The sequence below is a fragment of the Lithobates pipiens genome, unplaced genomic scaffold (assembly GCF_037356315.1).
Source record: "Lithobates pipiens isolate NorthernLeopardFrog02 unplaced genomic scaffold, aLitPip1_a1.2 Scaffold_19, whole genome shotgun sequence".
Lineage (NCBI taxonomy): Eukaryota > Metazoa > Chordata > Amphibia > Anura > Ranidae > Lithobates > Lithobates pipiens.
In genome coordinates, this window is record NW_027507764.1 from 585,569,113 (window position 1) to 585,592,732 (window position 23,620).

General features: G+C 50.4%; 1 protein-coding gene across 1 annotated transcript in view; it reads right to left on the reverse strand.

The window, feature by feature from the left end:
- Window positions 1-23,620, reverse strand: part of PTH1R (parathyroid hormone 1 receptor) — a 489,474-nt gene that overhangs the window by 83,295 nt on the left and 382,559 nt on the right. Inside the window, exon 7 of the mRNA XM_077493522.1 lies at window positions 19,895-20,048. Coding sequence (XP_077349648.1) covers window positions 19,895-20,048 — 154 coding nt within the window. The remainder of the gene's footprint in view (window positions 1-19,894; window positions 20,049-23,620) is intronic.

Genomic DNA, 23,620 nt, shown 5'->3' on the forward strand with positions numbered 1-23,620 from the left:
CCACCAATAAAGAGGACCTGTCACCACCCTTCAAAGTACCTGTCATCACCCATCAAAGTACCTGTCATCACCCATCACAGCCCATCTGAGTACCCGAGTACCTGTCAGCCCATCTGAGTACCTGAGTACCTGTCAGCCCATCTGAGTACCTGAGTACCTGTCAGCCCATCTGAGTACCCGAGTATCTGTCAGTCCATCTGAGTACCTGAGTACCTGTCCCAGCCCATCTGAGTACCTGAGTACCTGTCCCAGCCCATCTGAGTACCTGAGTACCTGTCAGCCCATCTGAGTACCCAAGTACCTGAGCACCTGTCAGCCCATCTGAGTACCCAAGTACCTGAGTACCTGACAGCCCATCTGAGTACCTGAGTACCTGTCCCAGCCCATCTGAGTACCCGAGTACATGTCCCAGCCCATCTGAGTACCCGAGTACCTGTCCCAGCCCATCTGAGTACCTGAGTACCTGTCAGCCCATCTGAGTACCCAAGTACCTGAGCACCTGTCAGCCCATCTGAGTACCCAAGTACCTGAGTACCTGTCAGCCCATCTGAGTACCTGAGTACCTGTCAGCCCATCTGAGTACCCGAGTACCTGAGTACCTGTCACAGCCCATCTGAGTACCTGTCACAGTCCATCTGAGTTTCCGAGTACCTGAGAACCTGTCCCAGCCCATCTCAGTACCCGAGTACCTGTCACAACCCATATGAGTACCCGAGTACCTGAGTACCTGTTACAGCCCATCTGAGTACCTGAGTACCTGTCACAGTCCATCTGAGTACCTCTCACAGTCCATCTGAGTACCCAAGTACCTGAGTACCTGTCCCAGCCCATCCGAGTACCTGAGTACCTGTCCCAGCCCATCTGAGTACCTGAGTATCTGTCCCAGCCCATCTGAGTATCCGAGTACCTGTCACAACCCATCTGAGTACCCGAGTACCTGAGTAGCTGTCACAACCCATCTGAGTACCCGAGTACCCGAGTACCTGTCACAGCCCATCTGAGTACCTGAGTACCTGTCACAGTCCATCTGAGTACCTGTCACAGTCCATCTGAGTACCCGAGTACCTGAGTACCTGTCACAGCCCATCTGAGTACCTGTCACAGTCCATCTGAGTACCTGTCACAGTCCATCTGAGTACCCGAGTACCTGAGAACCTGTCACAGCCCATCTGAGTACCTGAGTACCTGTCACAGTTCATCTGAGTACCTGAGTACCTGTCACAGTCTATCTGAGTACCTGTTACAGTTCATCTGAGTACCCGAATGCCTGTCACCAGCCCGTCAGAGTACCCAAGTACCTGTCACCAGCCCGTCGGAGTACCTGAGTACCTGTCCCAGTCCATCTGAGTACCTGTCCCAGCCCATCTGAGTACCTGAGTACATGTCCCAGCCCATCTGAGTACCCGAGTACCTGTCCCAGCCCATCTGAGTACCTGAGTACCTGTCAGCCCATCTGAGTACCCAAGTACCTGAGCACCTGTCAGCCCATCTCAGTACCCGAGTACCTGTCAGCCCATCTGAGTATCCGAGTACCTGAGTACCTGTCAGCCCATCTGAGTACCCGAGTACCTGAGTACCTGTCAGCCCATCTGAGTACCCGAGTACCTGAGTACCTGTCAGCCCATCTGAGTACCTGAGTACCTGTCAGCCCATCTGAGTACCTGAGTACCTGTTAGCCCATCTGAGTACCTGTCAGCCCATCTGAGTACCCGAGTACCTGAGTATCTGTCAGCCCATCTGAGTACCCGAGTATCTGTCAGCCCATCTGAATACCCGAGTACCTGTCCCAGTCCATCTGAGTACCTGCCCCAGCCCATCTGAGTACCCGAGTACCTGTCCCAGCCCATCCGAGTACCTGAGTACCTGTCCCAGCCCATCTGAGTACCTGAGTATCTGTCCCAGCCCATCTGAGTATCCGAGTACCTGTCACAACCCATCTGAGTACCCGAGTACCTGAGTACCTGTCACAACCCATCTGAGTACCCGAGTACCTGAGTACCTGTCACAGCCCATCTGAGTACCTGAGTACCTGTCACAGTCCATCTGAGTACCTGTCACAGTCCATCTGAGTACCCGAGTACCTGAGTACCTGTCACAGCCCATCTGAGTACCTGAGTACCTGTCACAGTCCATCTGAGTACCTGTCACAGTCCATCTGAGTACCCGAGTACCTGAGAACCTGTCACAGCCCATCTGAGTACCTGTCACAGTTCATCTGAGTACCTGAGTACCTGTCACAGTCTATCTGAGTACCTGTTACAGTTCATCTGAGTACCCGAATGCCTGTCACCAGCCCGTCAGAGTACCCAAGTACCTGTCACCAGCCCGTTGGAGTACCCGAGTACCTGTCCCAGTCCATCTGAGTACCTGAGTACCTGTCCCAGCCCATCTGAGTACCTGAGTACATGTCCCAGCCCATCTGAGTACCCGAGTACCTGTCCCAGCCCATCTGAGTACCTGAGTACCTGTCAGCCCATCTGAGTACCCAAGTACCTGAGCACCTGTCAGCCCATCTCAGTACCCGAGTACCTGAGTACCTGTCAGCCCATCTGAGTACCCGAGTACCTGAGTACCTGTCAGCCCATCTGAGTACCCGAGTACCTGTCAGCCCATCTGAGTACCCGAGTACCTGAGTACCTGTCAGCCCATCTGAGTACCTGAGTACCTGTCAGCCCATCTGAGTACCTGAGTACCTGTTAGCCCATCTGAGTACCTGTCAGCCCATCTGAGTACCCGAGTACCTGAGTACCTGTCAGCCCATCTGAGTACCCGAGTATCTGTCAGCCCATCTGAATACCCGAGTACCTGTCCCAGTCCATCTGAGTACCTGAGTACCTGTCCCAGCCCATCTGAGTACCCGAGTACATGTCCCAGCCCATCTGAGTACCCGAGTACCTGTCCCAGCCCATCTGAGTACCTGAGTACCTGTCAGCCCATCTGAGTACCCAAGTACCTGGGCACCTGTCAGCCCATCTGAGTACCCAAGTACCTGAGTACCTGTCAGCCCATCTGAGTACCTGAGTACCTGTCAGCCCATCTGAGTACCCGAGTACCTGAGTACCTGTCACAGCCCATCTGAGTACCTGTCACAGTCCATCTGAGTTTCCGAGTACCTGAGAACCTGTCCCAGCCCATCTCAGTACCCGAGTACCTGTCACAACCCATATGAGTACCCGAGTACCTGAGTACCTGAGTACCTGTTACAGCCCATCTGAGTACCTGAGTACCTGTCACAGTCCATCTGAGTACCTCTCACAGTCCATCTGAGTACCCAAGTACCTGAGTACCTGTCCCAGCCCATCCGAGTACCTGAGTACCTGTCCCAGCCCATCTGAGTACCTGAGTATCTGTCCCAGCCCATCTGAGTATCCGAGTACCTGTCACAACCCATCTGAGTACCCGAGTACCTGAGTACCTGTCACAACCCATCTGAGTACCCGAGTACCTGAGTACCTGTCACAGCCCATCTGAGTACCTGAGTACCTGTCACAGTCCATCTGAGTACCTGTCACAGTCCATCTGAGTACCCGAGTACCTGAGTACCTGTCACAGCCCATCTGAGTACCTGAGTACCTGTCACAGTCCATCTGAGTACCTGTTACAGTCCATCTGAGTACCCGAGTACCTGAGAACCTGTCACAGCCCATCTGAGTACCTGAGTACCTGTCACAGTTCATCTGAGTACCTGAGTACCTGTCACAGTCTATCTGAGTACCTGTTACAGTTCATCTGAGTACCCGAATGCCTGTCACCAGCCCGTCAGAGTACCCAAGTACCTGTCACCAGCCCGTCGGAGTACCCGAGTACCTGTCCCAGTCCATCTGAGTACCTGAGTACCTGTCCCAGCCCATCTGAGTACCTGAGTACATGTCCCAGCCCATCTGATTACCCGAGTACCTGTCCCAGCCCATCTGAGTACCTGAGTACCTGTCAGCCCATCTGAGTACCCAAGTACCTGAGCACCTGTCAGCCCATCTCAGTACCCGAGTACCTGAGTACCTGTCAGCCCATCTGAGTACCCGAGTACCTGAGTACCTGTCAGCCCATCTGAGTACCTGAGTACCTGTCAGCCCATCTGAGTACCTGAGTACCTGTCAGCCCATCTGAGTACCTGTCAGCCCATCTGAGTACCCGAGTACCTGAGCACCTGTCAGCCCATCTGAGTACCTGAGTACCTGTCAGCCCATCTGAGTACCCGAGTACCTGAGTACCTGTCACAGCCCATCTGAGTACCTGTCACAGTCCATCTGAGTTTCTGAGTACCTGAGAACCTGTCCCAGCCCATCTGAGTACCCGAGTACCTGTCACAACCCATATGAGTACCCGAGTACCAGAGTACCTGTCACAACCCATCTGAGTACCCGAGTACCTGAGTACCTGTCACAGCCCATCTGAGTACCTGAGTACCTGTCACAGTCCATCTGAGTACCTGTCACAGTCCATCTGAGTACCCGAGTACCTGAGTACCTGTCCCAGCCCATCCGAGTACCTAAGTACCTGTTCCAGCCCATCTGAGTACCTGAGTATCTGTCCCAGCCCATCTGAGTATCCGAGTACCTGTCACAACCCATCTGAGTACCCAAGTACCTGAGTACCTGTCACAACCCATCTGAGTACCCGAGTACCTGAGTACCTGTCACAGCCCATCTGAGTACCTGAGTACCTGTCACAGTCCATCTGAGTACCCGAGTACCTGTCACAGCCCTTCTGAGTACCCGAGTACCTGAGTACCTGTCACAGCCCATCTGAGTACCTGAGTACCTGTCACAGTCTATCTGAGTACCTGTTACAGTTCATCTGAGTACCCGAATGCCTGTCACCAGCCCGTCGGAGTACCCAAGTACCTGTCACCAGCCCGTCGGAGTACCCGAGTACCTGTCACCAGCCCGTCGGAGTAACGGAGTACCTGTCACCAGCCCGTCGGGGGAACAGAGTACCTGTCACCAGCCCGTCGGGGGAACAGAGTACCTGTCACCAGCCCGTCGGGGTAACAGAGTACCTGTCACCAGCCCGTCAGAGTACCAGAGTACTATTTGCAGCCCATCAGAGTACCCGAGTACCTATTTGCAGCCCATCAGAGTACCCGAGTACCTATGTGCAGCCCATGCCTCATAGAATATACATTGGGGTGTTTACTTTCCAAAATGGGGTCATTCTGGGGGTAATTCCATTGTCCTGGTGCTCCAGGACCTTCAAAAGTTTGATAGGTAGGAATGAAATGAGATGTGTAATATATGCTTGTAGAACGCCTGAAGGTACTACTTCAATGTTGGACCTCTGTATATGGCCAGGCTGTGTAAAAGTCTCACGCATGTGGTATCGCCATACTCAGGAGGAGCAGCAGAATGTGTTTTGGGGTGTAATTTTTGCTATATACATGCTATGTGTTAGAAATATCTTATAAATGGACAACTTTGTGTAAAAAAAAAAAAAAAAAGATTTTAATTTTCTTTCCACGTTTTCTGAACACTTGTGTAAAAACATTACCGTTCAAAAGACTCATAATGCTTCATATAATATACTTTGGGGTGTTTTTTTTCCAAAATTGGGTCATTTTGTGGGTAATTCCATTGTCCTGGTGCTCCAGGGCCTTCTCAAATATAATAAGTTGTTAGGAAATTAGAGGTGTCATTTATGCTCCTAGAACACCTGACGGTGCTCCCTGCATGTTGGGCCTCTGTATGTGGACACGCTGTGTAAAAGTCACACACATGTGGTATCGCCATACTCAGGATGAGTAGCAGAATGTATTTTGGGGTGTAATTTTTGCTATGTACATGCTTTGAGTTAGAAATATCTTATAAACTGACCACTTTGTGTAAAAAAAAAATGTTTTCATTTTCTTTCCACGTATTCCGAAGACTTGTAGAAAAAAATTAACTTTGTTCAAAAGACTCATTATGCCTCATAGAATATACGTTGGGGTGTTTGCTTTCCCAAATGGGGTCATTTTGTGGGTAATTCCATTGTCCTGGTGCTCCAGGGCCTTCACAAATGTAATAGGTCGTTAGGAAATTAGAGGTGTCAGTTATGCTCCTAGAACCCCTTACGGTGCTCCCTGCATGTTGGGCCTCTCTGTGTGGCCAGCCTGTGTAAAAGTCCCACACATGTGCTATCTCCATACTTGGGAAGAGTTTCAGAATGTATTTTGGGGTGTAATTGGAAGTATGCATATGCTGTGTATGAGAAATAACTTGTTATTATGACAATTTTGTAAAAAACAAAAAAAAAAACATTTTCTCTTTTTCCCAAGAATTGTGGGAAAAAAAATTACAACTTCAAAAAACTCACCATGCCTCTTACTAAATACCTTGGACTGTCTACTTTTCAAAAAGGGGTTATTTGGGGGGGTATTTGTACTTTCCAGGCATTTCAGAGCCTCAAGAAATGAGATAGGCCGTCAGCGCATCAGGTGTGATCAGATGTGATCAATTTTCAATGATTTGCACCATAGCTCGTAGACTCTATAACTAATAATAATAAATAATATCCACTAATTTGGTTTACTTTTACCAAAGAGATGGAGCCGTATACATTTTGGCCCAAATTTATGAACAAAAATGACTAAAGCCACGTACACACGGGCGGACTGTCTGGCCAACTAAGTCCGTCAGACAATCCGACGGACAGTCCGTCCTACTTTCGAATGAACGGACTTGACCACACACGATGAACAGACAGTCCGCTGAAAGCTTGCGCGATGACGTGTACAGCACGTACGACGGGACTAGAAATTCGATGTCCAATACACTGCAATGCAACCTTTCGCCGTGTAAATCCTTTCTGAGCATGCGCCATACTTAGTCCGTCGAACTAGCCTACTCACGAGCGGACTGTCCGCTGAAACCAAAGTTGGACGGACTGTATTACGGAAATTCCAAAAGACTTAGTCCGCCAGACTGTCCGCTGAAAAAGTCCGCTGAAGCCCACACACGAGCGGACTGTCCGCTGAAATGTGTTTCGGCGGACTAAGTTGGACGGACAGTCCTCTCGTGTGTACGCGGCTTTAGTTGCAAAATTTTATCATAGGAAAAAAGTTTTGTTTTTTCCCAAAATTTTCACTCTTTTTTCACTTATGTCGCAAAAAATAAAAACCCAGTGGTGATTAAATACCACCAAATGAAAGCTCTATTTGTATGAAAGAAATGATAAAAATGTTGTTTGGGTACAGTGTTGCATGACTGAGTAACTGGCATTCAAAGTGTGAGAGCGCTGAAAGCTAAAAATTGGTCTGGTAAGGAAGGTGTATAAATGCCCTGTATTGAAGTGGTTAATAAACATTGCCGGTGTTCTGCCGTATAATGTCTGGCCATCAAATAGTGTCCAGGCTGAAATCTCCGAAGCTGAACGGCGCCTGCGCCGTGAGTGGAGGTGGTAGCCCCACCATCCAAGCGGACATAGGGTTGTGAATATTAGAGGGCCCCTCGCGGGCGAGCTTCGCTCGCCGCGCTCAGCTCTTTTTTATTCCTACTCTATGTCCACTTGGATAGTGGGGATAGAACCTGGACTCACGGCGCAGGCGCCGTTCATCCTCGGCAATTTTCGGAATCTGTGTTGCTGTGTACTGCGCATGCGCAGTACGCCGTGGACACTATCGGATGGAGGACGTTATATGACAAGACACTGGCTGCTTTTTTTCTTTTTTAACAGCTCCAATTACCAGACTTCTTTAACACAGGGGAGACGCACCGACAGCTCAAAGAGCCAAGCCTGAAAGTATCAGTTTCAGGTATTGGTGCATTTGCACCAGTACCGATACTTGTGCACATACTCGGTATCGGCTCCGTGCAACCCTAGTGAGAACCCAGGAACCCTAAAAGTGATCTAGAAAGGTTGTAAAGCTGCCCATATTATTTTTACAAGACAGCCAATTGCTACCTGAAAAACAAACAAAAAAAAACCGCTGCCACCATGATCCTGGTATAACAGGACGTTTATATACGTACGCCGGCCAGCAAGCGGTTAACAATGATCCATTTCCAAGCCAGGCAGATAGAGAAGAGGAGATCTAGGTATCGGAGGAGCTCTGCGCATAATTTCCAGATAGTATTTCAAGGAAAGCTCATCCATCCGTGTTACACGAGTGATGAGCCTTCTGACAACCCTTCCAATAAGAAGAGAAACGCAACGTCTAATGGGGGAGCGATGAGCCGTATTGTGTCGCTATCAGAGCCGGCAGCCATCGCACCATGATGACATCGTGTTCATCACAAAATAAGACAGGTGACACATTCCTGGGTCCCAATTACACGTCCACCTGTCACGACTAACGAGACCTCCAATCCCCGGGCGCGTCCCGCTCCCCCGTATTACTCCCACCAGGGGCAGCTAAATAGGATTCGCGTTCTTCTGAACGAGACCGGCCTTGTCACACGCGTCTCAATTTAATCCAAACTGCGGTTATTACAAGGCTGACAACGTCTGACTGGCTTCCAAAGAGGGCCAGCGGGTGGCTTAGCGCCAACGTGAAAATTTCATTTTTTTTTCTTCTTCTTTAGCTGCACATCTCATTATCACAGAGGGGGGAAAAAAAATTCATAGGACGCCACATCCACCGCAGTTATCAAATTCATCGTTTGCAGCGTGACATGCTGATGAAGATAACCAAGACGCGTTCATGCAAGTAACCAGGCACCTGTCATACCGAGAAAACGCAGAATAACAATCGCTGATAAGACATGTATAGAGCGCGTCCGGGAGATCGGGAATTCGAACGTACGTGTATAGAGATATTTCATGTGGGATTTTTTGTTTTTTTTATGTTTTCCCAGTGAGGACAAGGAAGGCAACAACTTTCATTTAGGGCCCATTTACACAGGTGCATTTTAATGCACGCATTGCGACACGCTAAAACGATTGCAACCGACTTTCCCATGACAAAAATAGTGTCTGTTCTCATCTCCACACTGCAGTTCTTTTTGAAAAATGCCCATTTTTTTTTCCTGTGTTTTGGGAAAATTAATGTTGTATGCCTTTTGATGTGTCAGCAACAGCATGGGTCAATAAATGCACAAAGCAGAGGGCGCCATCTAAGTGCAGCATTAAACCATTTATTGTATGATCAAAACTAATAACTGGCAACTCACATGAAAGAAGTTTGTGGAGTCAAGTAGAGCATAAGAAATCAGGACATCCAGGAAACCCTATAACCGAGGCATCCAGTCCAGGGACTGTGTAGTACCGCCAATAGCTGGGTAGTGCATAGGAAGTTTAGAGCATTTCCTGGTCAGGAGGAGACTCCAAAAGAACCCAAGGGATGATATCAGATGCTGGGGGACACCCTGGGTGCATGGCTACATGTTTCAAGGCTCCTCTGCCTCTTTGTCAAGCCAAGAGGAGTCTCCTCCCAACCAGGAAGTTCTCAGGACTAAGTCCGCATCTGGACCGAGTCAATGTCCCATCTGGACCACCGGGGTCCCACTCCCACCATTTAGGAGCCGTTCTGACCAGAGCCGTCACAGCTGTCACTGCCATTCTCAGAGCCATCCGCAGGAGGAAGGACAGCTCTAGATAGAGTGCAGGGGCTGCCGAGTTAACAAACAGGTGATTGGTTATTAGGATGCAGGGCAATCCTAGCAACCAATCACTAGCTTACAGCCTCCACCCTCTGTCCAGACCTGCTGTGCCTCCGGCCCTCTGCCCTGCCTGTGTAAAGTAGGACAGGAAGGGGGAAGGGGGGGGAGCTGAGGACAGTAATGGGGGGCTAAGGACAATAATGTGGGGGGGCTGAAAACAGTAATGGGGGGCTAAGAACAGTAATGTGGGGAGGAGGAGCCGATGACAGCAATGAGGGGCTGAGTACAGTAATATGGTGGCTGAGGACAGAAATGTATGTTGGGGAGCTGAGGACAGTACTGGGGGGGGGGCTGAAAACAGTAATGGGGGGCTGGGGACAGTAATTGGGGGAAGCTGAGGATAGTAATTGGGGGCTATAGACAGTAATGTGAGGGGGCAGCTGAGGACAGTAATGGGGGGGGGCTGAAGACAATAATACGGGGGCTGAGGACAGTAATGCATGGGGGAGGGGGGAGCTGAGAACTGGAAAGGGGGCTGAGGACAGTAATGGGGGGGCTTAGGACAGCAATGGGGGGGCTAAGGACAGTAATTGGGGGGGCTGAGGACAGTAGTTAGGGGGAGTTAAGGACAGTTATGGCTTGGCTGAGTACAGTAATGTGAGGGGGACAGTAATATGAGGGCTCAGGACAGTAATACAGGGGGGGGAGCTGAGAACAGTACTGAAAGGGGGCTGAGGACAGTAATGGGGGGGCTGAGAACAGTAATGGGGGGAGCTGAGGAAAGTAATTGGGGGGAGCTGAGGACTTTAATAGGGGGCTAAGGACAGTAATGTGAGGGGGGAGCTGAGGATAGTAATGGGGGGCTGAGGACAGTAATATGTGGGCTGAGGACAGTAATGTATGGAGGGGGGGGAAGCTGAGAACAGTCATGGGGAGGGCTCAGAACAGTAATGCAAGAGGGGAGCTGAGGATAGTAATTTGGGGGCTGAGGACAGTAATGGGGGGGCTGAGAACAGTTATTGGGGGGAGCTGAGGGCAGTAATTTGGGGGAGCTGAGGACTGTAATGGGGGCTAAGGACAGTAATGTGAGGGGGAACTGAGGACAGTAATGGGGGGCTGAGGACAGTAATATGTGGGCTGAGGACAGTAATGTATGGGGGGGGGGGGGGGCTGAGAACAGTCATGGGGATCTGAGGACAGTTATGAGGCTATGGACAGTAATGCAAGAGGGGAGCTGAGCACAGTAATGGGGAGCTGAGGACAGTAATGGGGAGCTGAGGACAGTAATGTATGGAGGGGGGGAGGAGCTGAGGACAGCACTATAAAAGGGCAGAAGATAGTAATGGGGGTCTGAGGATAGTAATGTGTGAAAGGGGGGGGGAGCTGAGGACAGTGATGGGGAGCTGAGGACAGTAATATGGGGGCCGAGGACAGTAATGTATGGAGGGGGGGGGGGGGGGAGCTGAGGACAGTACTATAAAAGGGCAGAAGACAGTAATGGGGGTCTGAGGACAGTAGTTGGGAGGATCTGAGGACATTAATGTATGAAAGGGAGGGGGGGAGCTAAGGACAGTACTAAAACTAGAAGGGGGCTAAGGACAATAATGGGGGGGGCTGAAAACAGTATTTGGGGGTAGCAGAGGACAGTAATGGGGAGCTGAGGGCTGTAATTGGGGGGAGCTAATGGACTGCTCTACCCATGACAAATGCAGGGAAAGAAGTCTGGACCTTTTTTTTTTTTATCGCTGTAGCACCATGTGGATTTGTGCGTGCAAAAATGTGCCTTAGGCGCCAATGTGTGTGGGGGAGCTGAGAACAGTAATGGGGGGCTAAGGGCAATAATGTGGGGGGGGAGCTGAGGACAGTAATGTACGAGGGGGGGGGGGCTGAGGACAGTAATGGGGGCCAGGGACAGTAATGTATGAAAAAGGGGGGGGGCTGAGGACATTACTAGAAGGTGGCTGAGGGCAGTAATGTATGAAAGGGGGGGGGGGGGAGCTGAGGACAGTAATGGGGGCTGGGGACAGTAATGTATGAAAAGGGGGGCTGAGGACAGTACTAGAAGGTGGCTGAGGGCAGTAATTTATGAAGGGGGGGGGAGCTGAGGACAGTAATGGGGGCTGGGAACAGTAATGTATGAAAAGGGGGGGGGGGGCTGAGGACAGTACTAAAACTTGTCTGAGGGCAGTAATGTATGAAGGGGGGGGGGGAGCTGAGGACAGTAATGGGGAGCTGAGGGCTGTAATTGGGGGGAGCTAATGGACTGCTCTACCCATGACAAATGCAGGGAAAGAAGTCTGGACCTTTTTTTTTTTTTATCGCTGTAGCACCATGTGGATTTGTGCGTGCAAAAATGTGCCTTAGGCGCCAATGTGTGTGGGGGAGCTGAGAACAGTAATGGGGGGGCTAAGGGCAATAATGTGGGGGGGGAGCTGAGGACAGTAATGTACGAGGGGGGGGGGCTGAGGACAGTAATGGGGGCCAGGGACAGTAATGTATGAAAAAGGGGGGGGGGCTGAGGACATTACTAGAAGGTGGCTGAGGGCAGTAATGTATGAAAGGGGGGGGGGAGCTGAGGACAGTAATGGGGGCTGGGGACAGTAATGTATGAAAAGGGGGGCTGAGGACAGTACTAGAAGGTGGCTGAGGGCAGTAATTTATGAAGGGGGGGAGCTGAGGACAGTAATGGGGGCTGGGAACAGTAATGTATGAAAAGGGGGGGGGGGCTGAGGACAGTACTAAAACTTGTCTGAGGGCAGTAATGTATGAAAGGGGGGGGGAGCTGAGGACAGTAATGGGGGCTGGGGACAGTAATGTATGAAAGGGGGGGGGTGGAAGCTGAGGACAGTAATGGGGGCTGGGGACAGTAATGTATGAAGGGGGGGGGGGAGCTGAGGACAGTACTAGAAGGGGGCTGAGGGCAATAATGGGGGGGGGGGCTGAAAACAGTAATGGAGGGGAGTGGAGGACAGTAATTGGGGGGTTGAGGACAGTAATGGGGAGCTGAGGGCTGTAATTGGGGAGGTTGAGTACAGTAATTGGGGGTCGTAGGACTGTAATTGGGGGGAGCTCTACCCATGACAAACGCAGGGAAAGAAGCCCTGACCTTTTTTTTTTATCGCTGTAACACCATGAGGATCTGCGCACGCAAAAATATGCCGTAGGCGCCAATGTTAATTCTTAATGGCACCCACACACATCTGCTAAAGTGCAGCGCATTTCTCTGCGGGTCAGAAACGCATGAGATTTTGCGTATATTGCGTATATCCCCCAGCCAGAGATGTGAACCTGGCCTAAAAGAAGAGGGGGGCTGAGACTCGGACCTCTGCTGGAAGAATATTTTACTGACTGGACCTCCATGAATTTTAATTCAATACCTCTGCTTTATGGCTTTCAGGAAAATTGAAACAATGTTTCCTGCGAGTGTGAAGATGTTATGATACAATGTAATCCCCATAGAAAACATTCCTTTACACCTTTTACAATTGTTGCATCACAGCATGAATTCAAACAAAAACATGGAATACATATTATTTATTCAATAAATTGAAAAGATGAATATTATCCGTCTGTCAAGGAATGAATAACATGCAAATCAATTATAATAAACAACATATAATAACATAGAAAATATAAGAAATAATATATGAATAAATCACATATAAACACTCTGCAGCTCCTCCAGAGTTACCATGGACCTCTTGGCTCTTCTCTGATGAATGCTCTCCGGTCAGTTTAGGTGGACGGCCATGTCTTGGTAGGTTTGCAGTTGTGCCATACTCTTTCCATTTTCCGATGATGGATTGAACAGAGCTCCGTGAGATGTTCAAAGCTTGGGAGATTTTTTTTTATAACCTAACCCTGCTTTATACTTCTCCACAACTTTATCCCTGACCTGTCTGGTGTGTTCCTTGGCCTTCGTGATGCTGTTTGTTCACTATGGTTCTCTAACAAACCTCTGAGGGCTTCACAGAACAGCTGTATTTATACTGAGATTAAATGACACACAGGTGGACTCTATTTACTAATTAGGTGACTTCTGAAGGCACCACTAGGTTCCACTAGATTTTAGTTAGGGGTATCAGAGTAAAGGGGACTTAATGCAAATACCCCCCTCCCCCCACACTTTTCATATATTTATTTGTAGAAAATGTTGAAAACCATTTATCATTTTCCTTCCACGTCACAATTATGTGACACTTTGTGTTGGTCTATCACATAAAATCCCAATAAAATACATTTACGGTTTTAGTTTTAACATGACAAAATGTGGAAGAGTTCAATGAATACTTTTTCAAGGCACTGTATATACACCAATCAGCCATAACATTATGACCAAGTAATTAACATTGATTATCTCTTTACAATGGCATCAGCAAGTAAACATGTTGTCCCTGAAGTTTATTTGTCAAAAGAAAAAAAATGGGTAAGTGTAAGGATTTGAGTGGCTTTAACAAGGGGAAAATTGTAATATCTAGATCAGTGTTTCTCAACTCCAGTCCTCAAGCGCCCTTGTTTTCAGGCTTTCCATTATTTTGCAGAGGGGATTAGATCAGTTTCACTGCCTTAGTAATTACCACAGTTGTGAGGAAATCCTAAAAACATGACCTGTTGGGGCACCTTGAGAACTGCAGTTGAGAAACACTGGTCTAGATGACTAGGTCAGAGCAACTCCAAAACTGCAGCTCCTCTGAAATGTTCGCGGCCTGCAGTGGTCAGGACTGACCACAAGTGGTCCAAGGAAGGAAAACTGGAGATAGAATCATGGGCAGCCAAGGCTGATTGATGGAGGTGGGGAGGGAAGGCTCATTGATCGGGGGTGGCGGGGGGAGGTTCATTGATGGATGGGGGGGAGGCTTATTGATGGGGCTGGGGAGGTAGGGCTCATTGATGGAGGTGGGGAGGGAAGTCTCATTGATGGAGGTGGGGAGGGAGGGCTCATTGATGGAGGTGGAGAGGGGAAGGCTCATTGATGGAGGTGGGGGAGGGAGGGCTCATTGATGGAGATGGGGAGGGAAATCTCATTGATAAAGGTGGGGAGGGAAGGCTCATTGATGGAGGTGAGGAGGGAGGGCTTATTGATGGAGGTGGGGAGGGAGGGCTCATTGATGGGGGAGGGGGAGCTCATTGATGGAGTTGGAGAGAGGAAGGCTCATTGATGGAGGTGGGTAGGGAAGGCTGATTGATGGGGGTGGGGAGGGAAGGCTGATTGATAGGGGTGGGGAGGGAGGGCTCATTGATGGAGGTGGAGAGGTGAAGGCTCATTGATAGAGGTGGGGAGGGAAGGCTCATTGATGGAGGAGGGGAGGGAAGACTCATTAATGGAGGTGGGGAGGGGAAGGCTCATTGATGGAGGTGGGGATGGAAGACTCATTGATGGAGGTGGGGAGGGGAAGGCTCATTGATGGAGGTGGGGAGGGGAAGGCTCAATTATGAAAGTGGGGAGGGAAGGCTCATTGATGAAAGTGGGGAGGGAAGGCTCATTGATGGAGGTGGGGAGGGAAGGCTCATTGATGGAGGTGGGGAGGGAAGGCTCATTGATGGAGGTGGGGAGGGAAGGCTCATTGATGGAGGTGGGGAGGGAAGGCTCATTGATGGAGGTGGGGAGGGGAAGGCTCATTGATGGAGGTGGGGAGGGGAAGACTCATTGGTGGATGGAGGGAGGCTCATTGATGAAAGTGGGGAGGGCAGGCTCATTGATGGAGGTGGGGAGGGAAGGCTGATTGATGGAGGTAGGGAGGGAAGGCTCATTGATGGAGGTGGGGAGGGAAGGCTCATTGATGGAGGTGGGGAGGGAAGGCTCATTGATGGAGGTGGGGAGGGAAGGCTCATTGATGGAGGTGGGGAGGGGAAGGCTCATTGATGGAGGTGGGGAGGGGAAGGCTCATTGATGGAGGTGGGGAGGGGAAGACTCATTGGTGGATGGAGGGAGGCTCATTGATGAAAGTGGGGAGGGGAGGCTCATTGATGGAGGTGGGGAGGGAAGGCTGATTGATGGAGGTAGGGAGGGAAGGCTCATTGATGGAGGTGGGGAGGGAAGGCTCATTGATGGAGGTGGGGAGGGAAGGCTCATTGATGGAGGTGGGGAGGGGAAGGCTCATTGATGGAGGTGGGGAGGGGAAGACTCATTGGTGGATGGAGGGAGGCTCATTGATGAAAGTGGGGAGGGGAGGCTCATTGATGGAGGTGGGGAGGGAAGGCTGATTGATGGAGGTAGGGAGGGAAGGCTCATTGATGGAGGTGGGGAGGGAAGGCTCATTGATGGAGGTGGGGAGGGAAGGCTCATTGATGGAGGTGGGGAGGGAAGGCTCATTGATGGAGGTGGGGAGGGGAAGGCTCATTGATGGAGGTGGGGAGGGGAAGACTCATTGGTGGATGGAGGGAGGCTCATTGATGGAGGTGGGGAGGGAAGGCTCATTGATGGAGGTGGGGAGGGAAGGCTCATTGATGGAGGTGGGGAGGGAAGGCTCATTGATGGAGGTGGGGAGGGGAAGGCTCATTGATGGAGGTGGGGAGGGGAAGACTCATTGGTGGATGGAGGGAGGCTCATTGATGAAAGTGGGGAGGGGAGGCTCATTGATGGAGGTGGGGAGGGAAGGCTGATTGATGGGACAAGTGGTCCAAGGAAGGAAAACCGGAGATAGTCATGGGCAGCCAAGGCTAATTGATGTAGGTGGGGAGGGAAGGCTCATTGATCGGGGGTGGGGGGAAGACTCATTGATGGATGGGGGGGTTAGTGATAGGGCTGGGGAGGTAGGGCTCATTGATGGAGGTGGGGAGGGAAGTCTCATTGATGGAGGTGGGGAGGGAAGTCTCATTGGTGGAGGTGGGGAGGGAAGGCTCATTGATGGAGGTGAAGAGGGAAGGCTCATTGATGGAGGTGGGTGGAGGGGAAGCTCATTGATGGAGGTGGAGAGGGGAAGGCTCATTGATGGAGGTGGGGAGGGGAGGCTCATTGATGGAAGTGGGGAGGGAAGCTCATTGATAGAGGTGGGGAGGGAAGGCTCATTAATGGAGGTGGGGAGGGAGGGCTCATTGATGGAGGTGGGGGGAGGAGAAGCTCATAGATGGAGGTGGAGAGGGGAAGGCTCATTGATGGAGGTGGGGAGGGAAGGCTCATTTATGGAAGTGGGGAGGGGAAGCTCATTGATGAAGGTGGGTAGGGAAGGCTGATTAATGGGGGTGGGGAGGGAAGGCTGATTGATGGGGGTGGGGAGGGGAAGGCTCATTGATGGTGGTAGGGAGGGAAGGCTCATTGATGGAGGTGGGGAGGGGAAGGCTCATTGATGGCGGTAGGGAGGGAAGGCGCATTGATGGATGGAGGGAGGCTCATTGATGAAAGTGGGGAGGGAAGGCACATTGATGGAGGTGGGGAGGGAGGGCTCATTGAAGGGGTGGGGAGGGGAAGGATCATTGATGGAGGTGGGGAGGGAAGGCTCATTGATGGAAGTGGGGAGGGGAATCTCATTGATGGAGGTGGGTAGGGAAGGCTGATTGATGGGGGTGGGGAGGGAAGGCTGATTGATGGAGGTAGGGAGGGAAGGCTCATTGATGGAGGTGGTGAGGGAAGACTCATTGATGGAGGTGGGGAGGGGAAGGCTCATTGATGGAGGTAGGGAGGGAAGGCTCATTGATGGAGGTGGGGAGGGGAAGGCTCATTGATGGATGGAGGGAGGCTCACTGCTGAAAGTGGGGAGGGAAGGCACATTGATGGAGGTGGGGAGGGAGGGCTCATTGATGGGGGTGGGGAGGGGAAGGCTCATTGATGGAGGTGGGGAGGGGAAGACTCATTGGTGGATGGAGGGAGGCTCATTGATGAAAGTGGGGAGGGGAGGCTCATTGATGGAGGTGGGGAGGGAAGGCTGATTGATGGGACAAGTGGTCCAAGGAAGGAAAACCGGAGATAGTCATGGGCAGCCAAGGCTAATTGATGTAGGTGGGGAGGGAAGGCTCATTGATCGGGGGTGGGGGGGGGAGACTCATTGATGGATGGGGGGGTTAGTGATAGGGCTGGGGAGGTAGGGCTCATTGATGGAGGTGGGGAGGGAAGTCTCATTGATGGAGGTGGGGAGGGAAGTCTCATTGGTGGAGGTGGGGAGGGAAGGCTCATTGATGGAGGTGAAGAGGGAAGGCTCATTGATGGAGGTGGGTGGAGGGGAAGCTCATTGATGGAGGTGGAGAGGGGAAGGCTCATTGATGGAGGTGGGGAGGGAAGGCTCATTGATAAAAGTGGGGAGGGGAAGCTCATTGATGGAGGTGGGGAGGGAAGGCTCATTGATGGAGGTGGGGAGGGAGGGCTCATTGATGGAGGTGGGGAGGGAGGGCTCATTGATGGAGGTGGGGGGAGGGGAAGCTCATAGATGGAGGTGGAGAGGGGAAGGCTCATTGATGGAGGTGGGGAGGGAAGGCTCATTTATGGAAGTGGGGAGGGGAAGCTCATTGATGTAGGTGGGTAGGGAAGGCTGATTGATGGGGGTGGGGAGGGAAGGCTGATTGATGGGGGTGGGGAAGGAGGGCTCATTGATGGAGGTAGGGAGGGGAAGGCTCATTGATGGTGGTAGGGAGGGAAGGCGCATTGATGGATGGAGGGAGGCTCATTGATGAAAGTGGGGAGGGAAGGCACATTGATGGAGGTGGGGAGGGAGGGCTCATTGATGGGGGTGGGGAGGGGAAGTTTCATTGATGGAGGTGGGGAGGGAAGGCTCATTGATGGAAGTGGGGAGGGGAATCTCATTGATGGAGGTGGGTAGGGAAGGCTGATTGATGGGGGTGGGGAGGGAAGGCTGATTGATGGAGGTAGGGAGGGAAGGCTCATTGATGGAGGTGGTGAGGGAAGACTCATTGATGGAGGTGGGGAGGGGAAGGCTCATTGATGGAGGTAGGGAGGGAAGGCTCATTGATGGAGGTGGGGAGGGGAAGGCTCATTGATGGATGGAGGGAGGCTCATTGATGGGGGTGGGAAGGGAGGGCTCATTGATGGGGGTGGGAAGGGAGGGCTCATTGATGGGGGTGGGAAGGGAAGGCTCATTGATGGGGGTGGGGAGGGAGGGCTCATTGATGGGGGTGGGGAGGGAGGGCTCATTGATGGGGGTGGGGAGGGAGGGCTCATTGATGGGGGTGGGGAGGGAGGGCTCATTGATGGAGGTGGGGAGGGAAGTCTCGTTGATGGAGGTGGGGAGGGAAGGTTCATTGATGGAGGTGGGGAGGGAAGGCTCATTAATGGGGTGGGGAGGGGGGCTCATTGATGGGGGTGGGGCGGGGGGGCTCATTGATGGGGTGGGGAGGAGGGGCTCATTAATGGGGATGGGGGGGCTCATTGATGGGGTAAGGAAGGGAGCTCATTTATAGAGGTGGGGATGGAAGGCTGATTGATGGGGTGGGGTTGGAAAGCTCATTAATGGAGGTGGGGAGGGAGGGCTCATTGATGGAGGTGGGGAGGGAGGGCTCATTGATGGAGGTGGGGGGAGGGGAAGCTCATTGATGGAGGTGGAGAGGGGAAGGCTGATTGATGGAAGTGGGGAGGGAAGGCTGATTGATGGGGGTGGGGAGGGAGGGCTCATTGATGGAGGTCGGGAGGGAGGGCTCATTGATGGAGGTGGGGAGGGAAGGCTCATTAATGGGGGTGGAGAGGGGGGTCATTGATGGGGGTGGAGAGGGGGGTCATTGATGGGGGTGGAGAGGGGGGTCATTGATGGGGGTGGAGAGGGGGGGTCATTGATGGGGGTGGGGAGGGGGGGCTCATTGATGTGGTAAGGAAGGGGGATCATTTATAGAGGTGGGGATGGAAAGCTCATTGATGTGGTGGGGATGGAAGGCTCATTGATGGAGGTGGGGAGGGAAGACTGGCCTGTGTAGAAGACTGGCCTTTGGAGCTGAAATAGCTGAAAAAATGAATGCTGGTTCTGATAGAAAGGTGTCAGAACACACAACGCATCACAGTTTGCTATGTATGGGGCTCCATAGCCGCACACCGCTCAGGGATCCCTTGCTGACCCCTGTCTGAGCCAAAAGTGCAGACAATAGGGATGTGAATGTCATTACTGGACCTCACCTTTTCTTTTACATCATGTGGACGCTCCACTTATCTGGGGAAGAGACGGCACCAGAAAGATGGCAAACCGGCAGAGGAAGTGATCTGCTACTTATGGCTTGGTGCCAGTTACCACAGCATTGCCTCAGGTCTATTGGGAATCCTTGCCTTCGATGGATCAGGGCTTGTTTGGCAGCAAAAGGTTGACCTATTCAATATTAGGTGGTTACGGTGGGTGGCCATAACGTTATGGCTGATAAATGTATATATAATATTTTTACCGTTCAAACCACACAACCTTCAACATTTCTATCCCAAAGATTCCCTTTAAAAGATAAAAATAACTCACCCCAACCAAAAAGTGTGAATCCCCAGAGATATTTCTTATCGGAGAAAAAAGCCATAAATATGAGGCAATGCAGGTAGAGTCCCTCCACGAGGATCCAGTAGTAGTTTGTGGCCAGGAAGTATAGGAAGAAAGTAACAGCCACCTTACAGCCCACCTGAGGGAGATGAATAAAGGAACCGTTATTATGTAGTAGAGAAAACTAACCGCAGAAAGTATTATTTTACAGAAAGAGTAGTTGATGGTTGGAATAGACTTCCAACAGAGGTAGGGAGTCAGGGAGAGGTAGGGAGTCAGTCAACAGGAAGCGAATTCAGACATGCTTGGAACAAACATAGGTCTATGCCGGGGATATGCAATTAGCAGACCTCCAGCTGTTGCAGAACTACAATTCCCATGAGGCCTAGCGAGACTCTGACAGCCACAAGCATGACAGCCAGAGGCAGAGGCATGATGGGACTTGTAGTTTTGCAACAGCTGGGGGTCCGCTAATTGCATATCCCTAGTCTATGCTATAAAAAAAAAAAAAGTATGTATAAGTTTAAAAACTTTTCTTTTTTATTATTTTTTGCCATTGTATTTTATTTCATTTTTATTTAATTTTTTTTACAATTAAGTCATGGGGGGGGGGGGGGGGGGGGGGCTTTGTCGAGATACCAGGGTTTTAAACAGACCTCTAATGTTTCACCTTTGAGACAGAGAAAGGAGATTGAGAAAATGGAGGGTATCGGTTCCTCTACATGCCGCCCCGCTTCCCTTACTATACAGGTGTACAGGGGGGAGCACAGCTATACTATAGGACCAAAGGTTTGAGAAATCTGACCTGATCACACCTATATGAGCTTGTTGGACCTTCCATTCCAAAACTACATACATTAATATTGCGTTTTCATCCATTCCAAGACCATGGGTCTTCTCCCCTATTCCAAAACCATAGCCATTAATATCGAGCTGCACCCATTCCAAAACCATGGCTATTAATGCAGAACTGCCCCATTACAAGACCAAGGCCATTAATTTGGAACTACCCACTGTTTCAATACCATGATCATCAATATGGAGTTGCCACCCCATTTCAAAACGACGCTGATTAGTATGGAGTTGTCCAAACTCCAGAACCATGGCAATTATTTTGGAGTTGCTGCCCATTCCAAAACCATGATCATTAATATATATTTGTCCCCCATTTCAAAACCATGGCCTTTAATTAGAAGTTGCCCCTCCCATTCCAAAACTATAGCTATTATAATGGAGTTGCCTCCATTGCAAAACAATGATCTTTAATATGGATTTGCCGGCTATTTCAAAACCATGGCCATTAATATGGATTTGACCTCCATTCCGAAACCATGGCCATTATTGTAGTGCTGCCGCCCATTCCAAAACCATAGCCAATAATATGGAGTTGCCCGTCCCCCTTTCAAAACCATAGCCATTCATATAGAGTTGCCCCCATTCCAAAACCATGGACATTATTATGGAGTTGCCCTCCATTCACTTACCATGGCCATTAATATGGTGTTGCCCCTATTCCAAAACAATGATCTTTAACATGGAGTTGTCCCCCATTTCAAAACCATGGTCATTATTTCGAGTTGCCGCCCATTGCCATTAATATGGATTTGACCTCCATTCCAAAGCCATGGCCATGAATATGGATTTGCCCCCAGTCCAAAACTATGATCATTATTTTGAATATGCTGCCCATTCCAAAACCATGGCCATTAATATGGAGTTGCCCCCCCCCCCCCCCCCCCCTTCAAAATCATGGGTAATCATATGGAGTTGCCATATTCCAAAACCATGGCCATTATTATCGAATTGCCCTACATTCAACTACCATGGTCATTAATTTGGTATTGCCTACTATTCAGAAACAATAATCTTTAATATGGAGTTGCCCCCCATTTCAAAAACCATGACCATTCATTTTCGAGTTACCGCCCATTCCAAAACCATGGCCATCTATATGGATTTGCCCCCCCATTTCAAAACCATGACCATTCATTTTCGAGTTACCGCCCATTCCAAAACCATGGCCATCTATATGGATTTGCCCCCCATTCCCAAACCATGGCCATCTATATGGATTTGCCCCCCCATTTCAAAACCATGACCATTCATTTTTGAGTTGCCCCCATTCCAAAACCATGGACATCTATATGGATTTGCCCCCCCCCCCCATTCCAAAACCATGGCCATTAATTTGGAGTTGTTTGTGGAAATTTCTTCCCATTCCATATACAGTATCTCAGAAAAGTAAGTACACCCCTCAGTCACATTTTTGTAAATATTTTCTTCTATCTTTTCATGTGACAACACTGAAGAAATGACACTTGTCTACAATGTAAAGTAGTGAGTGTACAGCTTGTATAACAGTGTAAATTTCCTGTCCCCTCAAAATAACTCAAAACACAGCCATTAATGTCTAAACCACTGGCAACAAAAGTGAGTACACCCCTATGTGAAAATGTCCAAATTAGGCCCAATTAGCCATTTTCCCTCTCGGTGTCATGTGACTCGTTAGTTTTACAAAGTCTCAGATGTGAATGGGGAGCAGGTGTGTTAAATTAGGTGTTATCGCTCTCACTCTCTCATACTGGTCACTGGAAGTTCAACATGGCACCTCATGGCAAAGAACTCCCTGAGGATCTGAAAATTTTTTTTTTTTTAATCTTTAATCTACATAAAGATGGCCTAGGCTATAAGAAGATTGCCAAGACCCTGAAACTGAGCTGCAGCACGGTGGCCAAGACCATATAGAGGTTTAACAGGACAGGTTCCACTCAGAACAGGCCTCGCCATGGTCCACCAAAGAAGTTGAGGTCACGTGCTCAGCATCATATCCAGAGGTTGTCTTTGGGAAATAGACATATGAGTGCTGCCAGCATTGCTGTAGAGGTTGTAGGGGTGGGGGGTCAGCCTGTCAGTGCTCAGACCATACGCCGCACACTGCATCAAATTGGTCCGCATGGCTGTCATCCCAGAAGGAAGTCTCTTCTAAAGATGATGCACAAGAAAGCCCGCAAACAGATTGCTGAAGACAAGCAGACTAAGGACATGGATTACTGGAACCATGTCCTGTGGTCTGATGAGACAAAGATAAACGTATTTGGTGTCAGATGGTGACAAGCTTGTGTGGGGGCAACCAGGTGAGGAGGACAAAGACAAGTGTGTCTTGTCTACAGTCAGGCATGGTGGTGGGAGTGTGATGGTCTGGTGCTGCATGAGTGCTGCCGGCACTGGGGAGCTACAGATCATTGAGGGGACCATGAATGCCAACATGTACTGTGACATACTGAAGCAGAGCATGATCCCCTCCCTTCAGAGACTGGACCGCAGGGCAGTATTCCAACATGATAACCACCCCAAACACACCTACAATACGACCACTGCCTTGCTAAAGAAGCTGAGGGTAAAGGTGATGGACTGGCCAAGCATGTCTCCAGACCTAAACCCTATTGATCATCTGTGGGACATCCTCAAAGGGAAGGTGGAGGAGCGCAAGGTCTCCAACATCCACCAGCTCCGTGATGTCATCATGGAGGAGGGGAAGAGGACTCCAGTGTGAAGCTCTGGTGACCTCCATGCCCAAGAGGGTTAAGGCAGTGATGGAAAATAATGGTGGCCACCCAAAATATTGACACTTTGGGCCCAATTTGGACATTTTCACTTAGGGGTATACTGACTTTTGTCGCCAGCGGTTTAGACGTTAATGGCTGTGTGTTG